General features: G+C 36.6%; 1 protein-coding gene across 1 annotated transcript; it reads right to left on the bottom strand.

The window, feature by feature from the left end:
* Positions 1-4262: 4262 nt before the first annotated feature.
* Positions 4263-7223, bottom strand: LOC137653618 (caprin homolog). Its single transcript, XM_068387175.1, has one exon. It carries the CDS (start codon positions 7098-7100, stop codon positions 6180-6182), a length of 921 nt encoding a protein of 306 aa, XP_068243276.1. The 5' UTR covers positions 7101-7223; the 3' UTR covers positions 4263-6179.
* Positions 7224-13603: the final 6380 nt, after the last annotated feature.

Raw genomic sequence — 13603 nt, 5'->3', positions numbered from 1 at the left:
ATGCCATTACTGTACAGTAATGTCACTCATCAACACTAAATGGCCCATCAATTATTGTTGGAATGACTGAAGCACCAGAATTGCTGCCTTCAGTTCTAGCAGGTTGATTTGTAGGCTCCTCTCCTCTTGTGATCAGTGATCCAGCTTTCTTTCACTGTGTTCGTGAAAAGCAACCCGAGGGGAAGATAACCCATAGGAGTTATTTTCAAGAGATTCTCGTCCTTCAGTCCCCAGTTAAGATTGAAGCTTACTTTTTGTAATACAAGAACTAGATGTTGGGATGGGTTGCTGATTGCTGACCAGTGTCTCTTCAGATACAACTGAAGTGACTGCTGATGTAGATGGCCGTGTGGGACGAATTTCTGTAAAGATGAAAGATGTCCCATTAACTCCTGTAAGTGACGGGCTGGTAGTTGTTGGTGGAGTAGGAGAGGGTACGCTGCTTTTCTGAATCTGCTGACATGATTGTTAGATGGGAAGACTCTTCTTGACATTGCATCTATCTGTATTCCAAGGTAATACATCCTTTGCTTAGGTGAAAGACTGGACTTTTCTAGATTTACCACAATCCCCAGATCGTGACAAAGGGTAGAGTTGGCTCAGGGAGGATATGATCAACCAATCATTCAGATACCTCAGGAGCTGTATTCCGTTGGCATGCACATAAGCTGAGAAGATTGTGAACACCTGAGTGAACAGCTCAGTGGAAAAGAGTCCAGGCTAGATTTCCTCCACCTCATTGAGTTGAAAAAGCACTGGACTCTGGTTATTTGAGACATTCCTCAATGTCAGAGCTTCCGGCTAACCAATTTGCTTGGCAAATTTGGAAGCTCCTGTGTCTCTCTGTTTAAGGACCCAGTTGGTTCATTGGTAAGCAGACTGTCGGGCTAGGAAGGTGATCGCCTTTACCATGGACAAAACTACTGTAGATCCATATACTTCTCACTTTCAGGATCAGACAAATTCTAAGAAGAGGCATAGAATGCCAGTTACTGATCACTGGTCCAACCAGGAGGTTGTTTGGAAGCTAGCCATTGGAGTTGATTATGCCCCATAGTCTCTATATTAACGCAAATAGTCTTAGCGAAGTGACAGCCACATCTACTCACAAAAGAGTGGTCCTTAAGGACATAGAATAAACTCTGCCAAAAGAGCTGAAGAATGGCTCATGCAAAGTGCGTTCTTCCGTTTGGAGAATTGGGCGCCAGTGGTGTCTAGTGCTTTCCTTGCTAGTTCTGACCAGAAAAGTTCTAAAGCAGATCATGACCCCTGTGGAGTGCCAAAATATTCTTTTACGTAGGTTTTTCTTCCTTTCACCTGGTTGGTTTCCCCAGACAGTTGAACTTCCTGATGAGAGTCAAAACCTTCAAAAATGTAGACTCAGGGTCTTGTGCCTCCCCTGAGTTGGAACCCAAGTCGGAATCCAAAGGGTATTTAGTGCATGACTCCAGGGAAAGGTGGCGAAATTCTGACGATCTTCTATCCAGTCCCAGAATCAAGCCTGGTCAGTATTCTACAGAATCCCCTGCAGGCCTAGAGGTTTCCTTTGTTCCTGTGCTAGCCTTGGGTGACTAAGCAATTACTGTACTTGTCCCTCCGAAGGACTATCATGGTCACGTCGGGAAGAATAACGACTAAGCAAACCTTGGGCTACCTGACCCCTGATGACCATGACCTCCTCCAGTGAGCTTGAGGAGTGTTAATGAAGGTGAGTTCTAGAATTACTCGCCATAGATGTCTCAGGGGAATCTCCCACGGTTGGACTACTTATTAGGTCACGTGCGTGGCTATTGTTCTCTAACCTTCTGCCAACCTTTGAAATCCTTCCTTTCCAGTGATTGTGCACTATGAGAAAGAGAGAGCATCTTAGTGGGAAATCAATCTCAAGAAGAGTACTTTGTGGTAGCCTTAGTACGACGACTTGAGTGTGAGGAATCCTCTCCTCTGAGGAATAAAGTTCCCTGAACAGGGACTGGTCAAATTGCATCTCTGGAAAGTGTTGAGCACACACCCCCAAAAAAAGAGAGCTAAGGATTTACCATGTGATTGCATCTTACTGGGAGATGTGAGCTCATTATTTGACGAGATGCAGATGTCCAGGTGAGCGATCGTGAACAGTACTTTCTATGAAAGAAGCATGCATAAATAGTAGACTGTGCACTAACAAATGAGTGTATGCTAAGGATTTCTGGAAGTGGAAAGCGCTGTGTAACAGCAGAGTGTTTGTAGGCATGAGCAGATGAAGATTCAGGGTCTGGCAAATACCCTTCAATTGGAGAGCATGCACAAACTGATGAGCACACACTAAAAGAAGAACGTGTTAATAAGTGTGTGTGCATACAACAGAGTGCACCTTAACAGAAGGGTATAAATGCTGACAGGAGAATTTTCAGTTCCTAATGATTGTGTGACAAGTTGGGAGTGCATATGATCAGAAGATTGCGTACAAACAAGTAAGACCTCTGGATCCAATGAATATGTGCTAACTGTTGAGTATGCACGAGCAAGATCTCAAAGTCTGAAGAATGCAGACTAAAAGATTGTGTTATAGAAGCAGAGCGGGTATGCGAGCAGGTAAGTGCTCATAAACAAGAACACGAGCAGTCTTTCTTGTTAGATCTCTCTCTCTCTGGTGAGATGCATTGGAAGATTTATCTTCTAATGATGAAAGGATACAACTTCGAATAGCTGGAGGGAGGATCTCTAAGAGAGCTGAAGAAATGCTCTTCATGCTTCAGCAAAGTCTGCATATTACATTGAAGAGGATCTCTCCTTTTCATTTAATGAAAACAAGCAATACAAGATGAACCCATAGACGACGAGGTTGAAGAAATTGGCTGTGAAGTCAAGGGCGTCTCCTTCCCTTACAAGGACACATCAAATCATATTTTGGACAGTGGAGAGTCAAATCAAGGACTTTTCCAGAGCCAGCAGAAGAATATCAAGTCAAGAGAGGACTGAGGAGTTGCAAAAGTCTATCTGTTGATGGAATGCCCTCCAGGCCTGAGGGCCACAGTGTCCTTAGCATCATTGTCATGTGAAACTAAATTTTTTAGTTCACCCTGAAGACATTAGAGCCGAGAGGCAGAAAATAAGAAAATACTAAGAACTAAAAAAATAAAACAGAAAAATACATAGGAACTGAAAGAAATGGTAATAATACCTGTAGTGGCGGAGGAAACAGGATTTATGAAGAAAAACCTGATAATACCCTCAGGCGATACCAAGTTACCCAAGCATAGATGAGGTTCAGATTGCTGCCATCAAGAGAATGGTGATTTTCTTAAAAAGAGCCCTCAGATACAAGGCTAGTGGAGCATAGAGGTGCAACCATAGACCCCAGGCTTGGGTCCATTACAACACATATAAATGGAAACCAACAAAGATATTAAGACAAAGAAAGAGAAGCAATACCTGCTTCTCTAGGTGAAGCGGATAAATTTGCCTCACTCTAGGCTTGCCCTATGGTTAAATGATTGTTGTCATCCTTTGATTTCCTCTACAGAAGAGGGATACAGAGAAGATTCAGAAGGTACCAGGGAGAGGACAGGTCTAGCAGACTTATTGGACTTCGAGAAATACCCTGAAGGAGAAAAGTTTCACTTGGACTTTTTCCTCCCACTGCCGTACTCTTCATTCTTTACAGGGTGATACCTGCAAACAATCATGGTCTCTGCAAGCCAGGCACAAAGAATGGAGATCCAGACATCTTGCTTACGAAGGTTCCACACCTATGGCTGGGAGCCCCTGAGAACTAACGAATGCTTACACATGGTTTCTCCATCCTACAGCAAACAAACACTTTAAAGAGAAAACAAAATTTGAAACTGAAAAGTTAGGAACACTAAGAGTACAGCATGTCCATACTATTCAGCAGCTTTAATCAAAGTAGCTCCTCATTGAGCTGACAGGAGGGCAGCTCACCCGTAACTACAGACACCTTGTTATAAACTTCAACAGCAGTCTCCATCTTCGCTGATATCTTCCTCCTATTTTAGGACGTGGGATTCTATTCGTGTAGGATCAAACACTATTTAAGACTTCAGTATAGTAACATTCAATTTCAAATGAAAACAGACAAATGTTTATCATCACAATTCATGCGCTTCTGTAAATGAAACTTAATGAAGTAGAAAAAATGAAGTTAAGAAATACTACAGCCATGTAAATAAGAACTAAAATCAAAAGAAATTTTGGATCTCTTTACTAAAGGTGTTAAGATTGTCAACTGGGATAGGATAAAAATTATACTAATAAATATGTAATTTTCATAAGTGCATAGAAAGGCACATTTATTCACCACATTCACAACTAAAGGAAAATCTAGCATATGGAAGTTGGTAATATCTAACAGGCATTCAGTAAGAAACAAAAAAATGAAGTCATACTGTAACATGAAAATGAATTTCAATAGGATAACAAAAATTTCAAATTGCCATCAGAAATAGTCAAAATTATTCCCAATAGGCCTGATGTTGTAAAGGTAAATCAAGCCCTTACAGTTACTACACTATTAAATGATAATTACATGATAAAAAACACTTGATATGTAGATCACACGGATGTACTGTAATGAAAAGAGGCATTCATATACTGTAGTCAGTAACATGAACTAACAACAATACTAATAGGAAATTAATATAATTATGATCTTTCTTCCAAGTTAGCAACTCATCGAACAAACAATAGGGCAATAAATTGTTTTTAACAACTCAGCATATTTCTAGATGACTATTAGTTGCAATTCTTCATCATACTACAGTATTTTCCAAATAATAATACAGTATTAACAGGTAAAATAACTACTGTGAATCTAACAGGGCAAACAACAATTTCCAAATATAAAAATACTGTAACTACTTTGTCTTAAAATGCTTGAATTTGAGAAATCCACTATAATGTATAGTAATCAATTTCTTTTCCAAAGCAGCAGGTCTTCCAGATTACCTTCGACAGAAAATACAAAAAACAGGTTTGCTTTTAGGGTTAAGACTTGTTAAATTCTTTTTCTTACATTCAATTAGATTTCTTTAGATCTAACTTTTATTTCTAGAAAATTCTGGGAACTTGTAATAGTGCAACTAAAGTACGAGCAATTGAACTTCTGTTACAGGACTAACAAACAGTAAAGCCACAGCCCAACATGACTAGTGTTTTAACAGTGAAAACTTTTTTCAAGGTTTATAGCAATGGAAAAACAGATTTCCAAACATCAAATTACTGTAATACCAAAAATTTAACCAATAAACTCTCATACAAATATTTTGTAACAAAAAATAAGCCAAATAATTTCTACATATTGCACATTACACTAAAAAATTCAGCATATCCAATAGAAAATTTACAACATTTCCTGGCAATTCTAACGCTCAAAACCATTGTTATATTCAGAACCTTCATTATCCCTTGAATTATGACCACACAAGAATCTTTCTATCTATCAACTTCTTAATGCCATAACATTTCAGAATGAGGCAGACTCACAGGTACAAAAGTTTCTTGTGATATCTAAAAATAAATAAGGTTTATAAAATTACACTAAAGCAGATACTGTACAATACCATATAAAACAATTAACAATATTACTATTTTGCATGATACTCCCTAAACAATTGGAATCTGTTATACCTTCAAGCACTTACAGCAATCAACTCTTTTACATATACTAGATCTAATGCATTTATGAAATTTGAATAGAAATGTACGAACTGATTAAAGAATTTGTACATACCGATTTCAGTTTTGTACTATAAGTACTAAGTTTGAAAAGTGTAGATAAGTAAATAAAATGACACAATGCATCTCTTCCTGAATGGACATTAAAGTGTGAATCATACCCAAGAAAAATAATTAGCATAGCTACCTAGGTATATAGTTTTTTGAACTTTAAAATGGCAGGTCTTTCGGTAACAGATTACTTTCACATATATCTTGTGCAAATCTTATTTGCTTCTACAAAATACTAAAATGTTAAACTGTAATTCAATTTAAAGAGGTTCATATAAAACCACTGCTTTCTAACCTAACAAAATATATACTTGGATACCAAAAAATGCAAATATGATTCACAAAAGAGGTAGCCCAATTGAAGATGTGTCATATTTTGTACTAGGCTAGGAATTTAGAGAAAAAAGGCAGTAGCTTTCTATAAAAGTCTAAATAACGACCAATAATTTACGCTAGGTATCACTTCCAGAATCACTCCCTGTGTCCTTTTCAGAAGTTGATGATGTGGCAATGTTCGGAGAGTCACTACCGGTGTCGTGAATAGGGGAACTGTCCACTTCAGTGTCGCTTACTACATCGTCGAAGGAATTTTCAACTCTTGCACTGGTGTCTGAGTCAATGATTATTTCAGAGTCCTCTAAACACCCGCTATCACTTTGCTTCAAGTGTTCAACATTGTCACTATGAAGTCCATCATAAAACTCCACCCAAGGGTCCTCAACCATATTATCATTAATAAACTTATCAATGGGTATGCTTGAAATTGGACCGCGACCTCTTGATCTGTCCCATCCACCTTTATTATTCCCATTGGAATCTGGAGTGTTAAAGTCATTGTACGATCTATTCTGGCGATCTCTAAAGTTGTCTCTGCGACCACCACCACCACCATGACTAAATCTACCTCCTGGAGTGACGTTAAAGTTTCCTCTTGGTGTCGAGTAACTCATACCAGATGAGTTTGGATTATATCTTCCACCGGGAGTATTACCATACCCATGGCTATGTCCGTGGCCATGGTGACTTCGAGGACTAGGCATTCTTCCAGCAGGAGATTGTTGGTAGGGGTGAGCAAACCTTGAATTGTTGTTGTTGTTGTGTCGTCCACCGCCAGAGTTTCTGTTGAAGTTGAAACGCCCATGCCCCTGGCTGTTACCATGTCTGTTATCATTGCTGTTACTGTTGCTTCCAATGTTGGAGAACGGGATGAAGTTCTCTGACGGCGTCGCAGGACTTTGGTATTGGGGTCCCCCAAAACTGTTGTTCCCCACTGGAGGTCGGGTCATCATTAAGAATCCAGGCGTAGATGGACGCTGCGGAGTACGTTGTTGATTTCCTTGACCACTAAGGAACGGATTAGGTAACCGACTCATCACTAAAGTTCGACAGATTGCTATTTTTCTGATGATTTCACTTCAAAAAGACAACGAGTGAAAACCGATACAAGTCTGTTTGGGTAACGACACTTATGTCTCGAGCTTCTAAGTTTGAATGATGTTTAAACGCCTCTCTGTCCTTGGCCTCACGCGTGGATGTTTGTGATAGTTCTCAGTTTGTAATAGTGGATCTAGGAGAAAGATAACGAAAATACTAGTAGATTTCTATTAAGTTTTTTATTTTATATTGTAGACATTTTAATACATTTTTTATCATTAGTTTCTTCATGTAATTACATATACTCCTGTAAGGAAGTTTTGCGCACGGGCTGATATTTTTTCTTTGGTAGTGTTTCTTATGATACATTCATAAACATGATAGATGGTGTTAGATATATAATTATTTTCCAACTGTTTATATAGATTTATTAATATGCAGACTTTGTCGATATTCGGTAAAATATTTTGAGAGTCATTACATTTTAATTATTGAGGTAAGCTACGCTAAAATTGGCAAGGTCGAACGCCCGCACAGGCAGATAATGTGTGCAACAGCAGATGTAAACATACTATTGTAGTGCTTGTGCGCTATCGTAGTAGGAGGAAAGGTCAATTATTATTATTATTATTATTATTATTATTATTATTATTATTATTATTATTATTATTATTATTATTATTATTATTACAAGCCTAGCTACAACCCTAATTGGAAAAGCAAGATCCTATAAGCCCAAGGGCTCCAACTGGGAAAAATAGCCCAGTGGGGAAAGGAAGTGAAGAAATAAATAAACGATGTAAGAAGTAATGAAAAAATAAAATAACATATTTAAAAAAAACATTAATAACATTAAAATAGATAATTAACATATAGACTATAGATAGACTTGTGTTAGCCTGTTCAACATAACATTTGCTGCAAGTTTTAACTTTTGATTGAATTTCTACTGATTCAACTACCCGATTAGGAAGATCATTCCACAACTTAATCACAGCTGTAATAAAAGTTTTAGAATACTGTGTAGTATTGAGCCTCATGATGGAGAAGGTCTGACTATTAGAGTTAACTGCCTGCCTAGAATTACGAATAGGATGGAACTGTCCAGGAAGATCTGAATGTAAAGGATGGTCAGAATCATCAAAAATCTTATGCAACATGCATAATGAACTAATTGAACGACGGTGCCAAAAATTAATATCTAGATCATGAGTAAGAAATTTAATAGACTGTAAGTTCCTATCCAACAAATTAAGATAAGAATCGGTAGCTGAAGACCAGACAGGAGAACAATACTCGAAACAAGGTAAAATGAAAAAAATAAAAACACTTCTTGAGAATAGACTAATCACCGAAAATCTTAAAAGATTTTCTCAATAAGTCCTTTTTTGTGCAATTGAAGAAAACATTGACCTAATGTGTTTTTCTAAAGTAAATTTGCTGTCGAGAATCACACCTAAAATTTTAAAAGAGCCGTACAAAGTTAAAGAAACATTATCAATGTTGAGGAGCTATGGTCCTTGACCTACTTACAATCATACTTTGAGTTTTGTTAGGATTCAACTTCATACCCCATAATTTGCACCATGCACTAATTTTAGCTAAATCTCTATTAAGGAATTCAGCAACCCCAGATCTACATTCAGGGGATGGAATTGATGCAAAGAGAGTAACATAATCTGCATATGCAACAAGCTTGTTTTCTAGTCCAAACCACATGTCATGTGTATATAATATGAAAAGTGATAGGCAAAGAACACTACCCTGGGGAACACCAGATATCACCATCCTATACTCACTATGGTGCCCATCAACAACAACTGTTTGAGATCTGTTGCTTAAAAATTCAACAATAATGCAACAACAATAATCGACCCACTCACTCCCAACTGTTTGAAAACAAGAGCCTCATGATTAACACGGTCAAAAGCCGCACTAAAATCAAGGCCAATCATACGAACTTCCTGACCACAACCAAAATATTTTTGTACAGCGTTGGAGATTGTAAAATAGGCATCACATGCTCCAAGACCTTTACGAAAATCAAATTGCAAACTAGGGAACAGATGATTACCTTCAGCAAACCTATTAAGACGTTTTGCCAGAAGACGTTAAAAAACTAGATAATATCGGGAGTTATGGAAATTGGGCAGTAATCAGCTGGACTTGAGCTTCCACAAACACATTTACTTAGTGGAGTAACATACTAACATTACCAATGCTCCAAGTGCTAAGAGTTCCTCTTCTTGCTAACTTGCGAAAAATAACAGATAATTTTGGAGCTAAGAAATCTGTAGTCTTTATAAAAAAAAAAAACCACAGGAAAAATACCATTTGGGTCTACACCTCCATAAGCATCAAAGTCTATCAACAGAGCTTTAATTTCACGAGATCGAAAAGCTAAACTAGTTAGTTTAACTTCAAGAAAACAGGAATGAGGAAGTTCGAGTTTTTCATTACTATGTTTACTGTCAAACACATCAGCCAAAAGGGTTGACTTTTCCTTTGGACAGTGAGTGACTGAGCAATCTGGTTTAAGTAAAGTAGGAACTGTTGCATCTACACCAAAGAGTGCAAATTTAAGGATAGTCCACCACTTATGTTCCTGGGTTGTACCAGAAAGAGTTTCTTTTATGGTTAGATTGTATTACTTTTCAGCAGAAGCAGAAACTCTGAACAAAAGCTCTAAGCTGAGTATAGTTATTCAAGGTCAAATCGGATCTGTTACCCTTCCAAAGTTGATAGGCCTCCTGCTTCTCCAAATACGCACGTCTACAATCGTCATTGAACCACGGCTTGTCTTTCACTTGGTACCTTAGCACACGAGAAGGGATATGCCTATCAATTATGTTGACTAGATTCTCAATTAAAGGGACAACAGGATCAACACTACTATACAATTGTGACCAATTCAAGTCCAAAAGATCGTGGAAAATCCCATTCCAGTCTGCTTGCGATTTCATATGAATCTTACATAAGTGTGATACATCAGGGACAGGCTGCTCAGTCTTTGCTAGTAATGAAATAAAAACATGACCAGATGTCCTTTACGGGCTGCCCAACGGCAAAATCCCGTATCTTACACAAGGTAGGGCAATCGACAGACAGACAGATCAGATGTCCCGACTGAAGAACCAACCTTACTTGTTATAACCCCAGGGGACTGAGGGGAGTCAGTGTATACGAGGTCCAAGCAGTTACCAGACCTGTGAGTAGCTTCACTTATGATTTGCTTACAGCCTGATTTAGAGGCAAAATCTAAAGCTCTTAAGCCATGGCGATCGGTAGGAGAAACAGGACTTAACCATTCACTATGGTGAGCATTGAAATAACCAACAAAGACAAAAGAGGCCCTTCTATCGTCTTCTTGTATATACAGGAAGATGATAGAAGATAAAATCATCCATGTCTGGATTCCGGTAGATCGAACACAAATAGATGTTGTTATGTATGCCACAAACTTTTGTTACCTGAATCTCATGACCTCCACATTCATAGCAGGACTTATGAGAAGGAAAGTACTCGGTCCTGATATACAGCGTCATTCACCTGGACCCAGGGATGGCATCACGTTTCAACATTATTTTCTTCTTAAAACCAGTTTAAAAAGCTCAGCTAAGTGCCTGATATTAGAAACCAAGGTTTCGGAGTACAAAAGAATATCATACTGTAAAGTCTTGAATATTTGCATGAAGATCACGAATATTGCAATACAGTAGACGACATTGACGAAATCTATGACGTGTTGGTCCCGGATTTCGCTCAATGTCTCCAGACATCGTAAGAATTAATGGTAATAAAAAAAGAAACATCATGCTTAAAAACTAAAGTAATAAGAATAATAACAAAAACAATATGTACAGAATTATAAATAAAGTGATTGATCATACCCATAAACTACAGAAAAAAGGTCGGAAAAACTGGTCAACATGGAGGCTAAATACCCTCCAGGTTCCAGGATAGTCCCTTCAACTGAAGGGAAGACAGTAAAGATAGTTTGAGAAGAAAAAGAATCAGATAAGGAAAAGACAACCTCTTGATAAACCACCAGGCATCCATGGCCCTTCTGTTAAGCCTGCCCAACGCACTCTTAAAAAAAGAAAAGAAAAAAAATATGGCCGAGTGTACCCTAAAGCAAGGGAACTCTAACCCAAGACAGTGGAAGACCATGGTACAGAGGCTATGGCACTACTCAAGACTAGAGAACAATGGTTTGATATTTTTGGAGTGTCCTCTGCCAAGGAGTTTCTTCTATCCTTACCAAGAAGAAAATTATTACATATTGGAAATTATTACATATTGGATAAACGATACTGAAGAAGTTTAACTAAATCGGGATCGTTAGATATACTGAAGTTTACGACTGGGAAAGATAACATCAGAAAAGCGCAATAGATTATGTGAGATGTATAAATTTTCAGTGAAATTACAATATATGAAGAAAATCAATAGTCTATATGATCATAATCTGAATCTGATCACCATCAAAATTTGGTATGAAAACAGAACAACGTCATTCTAACGAGGGAATGTGGGAAAAATAATTCAGTTCAAATGAAGATAATTTTGATGGAAGAAATCATAAAGAAATCATAGGTATGGCCAGAATGGAAAGAAGGTACTTGATAATGAAAGAAGTAACATAGAAGGAATTGCTGAAAGTATATGCGAAGATATTACTTGAGGAAAGCAACGTACAAGAACAACCCTGTGCGAATGATGAAATAGGATGAATAAAGTAAAGAAAAGAACGGAACAGGAGGAAAATAAATGAAAATATCAAATAGTAAGGGAAACATTAAAAAATAGACATGACGAAACGAAGCAAAATTTGTAATGGCTAACACAGAAAGAAATATCTGTCTGAAAAAAAAATAGACACCACAAGATACAAAATGAGACGATTATAAAAAAAGATAGTAAAATATAGATAAGATAAGCAAAAAACTAAAAATTCATAATGTAATATATCTTTGCAACGAACAAGAAAAAAAATAGATGGTAATCATTAGATGATGCAAAAACATTCGCAAATATTAAAATAAAATAGACACAGTGTGGAATGAAGAAAAGAGAACATAATAGGAAAATGGGATGGAAGAACTAAATTATTGAAATAAAGTAACATTCCGGAAGTGTTAAGCGAACATTATGACCTAGCCGTGTAAAGAAAATCATAACAACAAAGAAAAAAAAGAAAAAAAAATAGCTATAGGTAAACACCCCCCCAAAAAAGCCTTAAATGATTGAAAGTAAATAAATTAGCAGGCCTTGGCGAGCTTAAACCTAATTTCTTCGAAGCGCTAGTGAAGAGTAAAGCATATTCAGAAACGTTACAAACTTTTTACAATGAGGAAATAGCAAACAAAAAACTGAAAGGGGTGTGAGACAGAAAATCGTTGAAAAGAAAGACATATGACCAAGTATTTGAGACCAACAATGGGAGTTACTAGTCGAATAAGACAAGAATGATGATAGTTATATCAGTTTGAGTAGCTGAAATAATAGAAAGACTGGAAGAGGATGGAAAGATTTAAAAACTTAATTAGTAAAGAGTCATCATTATTCTTTTCTTACGATACTTTGGCTATAGCAAAAATATAGAAGAGGCAGCACTTAATTTTCAGCTCTTCGTAAGAATACATACATACATACATACATAGCCTACATACACACACACACACACACACACACACACACACACACACACACACACACACATATATATATATATATATATATATATATATATATATATATATATATATATATATATATATATATATATATATCGATTTGAAATGAATAAAATGAAGAGTAAACTTTTATACACAATATGAAGGATAGACAAGATCTCAAAGGTGGAATCAAAGTGGCAGAAATGTGTTTTATTTGTGAATTAATATAGGTAGAAAGCTCAATGTATATCAAACGCCCTCCCAAAAATATTAATAAACAAAAACTCGATAAAAGTTATAATTTGTAAGAAAATGTTTTGGAAAGGTATTACATTACAATCCACTTTATATGAAACAAAAGGGAAGAAATTAAAGTTTTCAACTTTTGTGAAATGTTCGAAAATATAATTAATTAAAAAAAATCCCATGAATATAGGAAAAAAAATAATCAAAAGAGTTGCAGCAGTCATACGATGAAGATATAGATGAAATAAAGGTAAGTAATAATTGATAGGAAAGCCAAATTATATATCATATGTAGAGAAAAAGATAGATCGTAATACAAAAATAAAGAAATGTTAAAAATTATAAAGGAAAAAAAAACCACTTCGAGTACCTGTAAAGACAAATTCTTAACTTCATGAACCCTCAATAAAACAATTATTTATTGAATTACCTTCACCATCGTGAATTTTATATCTATATCTATTTTGATTTGCTAACTTCGAGTGTGAGTTTTCGTATTTTCAACATTTTGCCACAACCATTTTGAAAACTAACGTAAAGAACATTCCCAGATTACATTAGGCGATTGTTTTTGTAGT

This window comes from Palaemon carinicauda, chromosome 14, assembly GCF_036898095.1.
Source record: "Palaemon carinicauda isolate YSFRI2023 chromosome 14, ASM3689809v2, whole genome shotgun sequence".
Lineage (NCBI taxonomy): Eukaryota > Metazoa > Arthropoda > Malacostraca > Decapoda > Palaemonidae > Palaemon > Palaemon carinicauda.
This window is presented reverse-complemented; position numbering and strand designations above follow the sequence as displayed.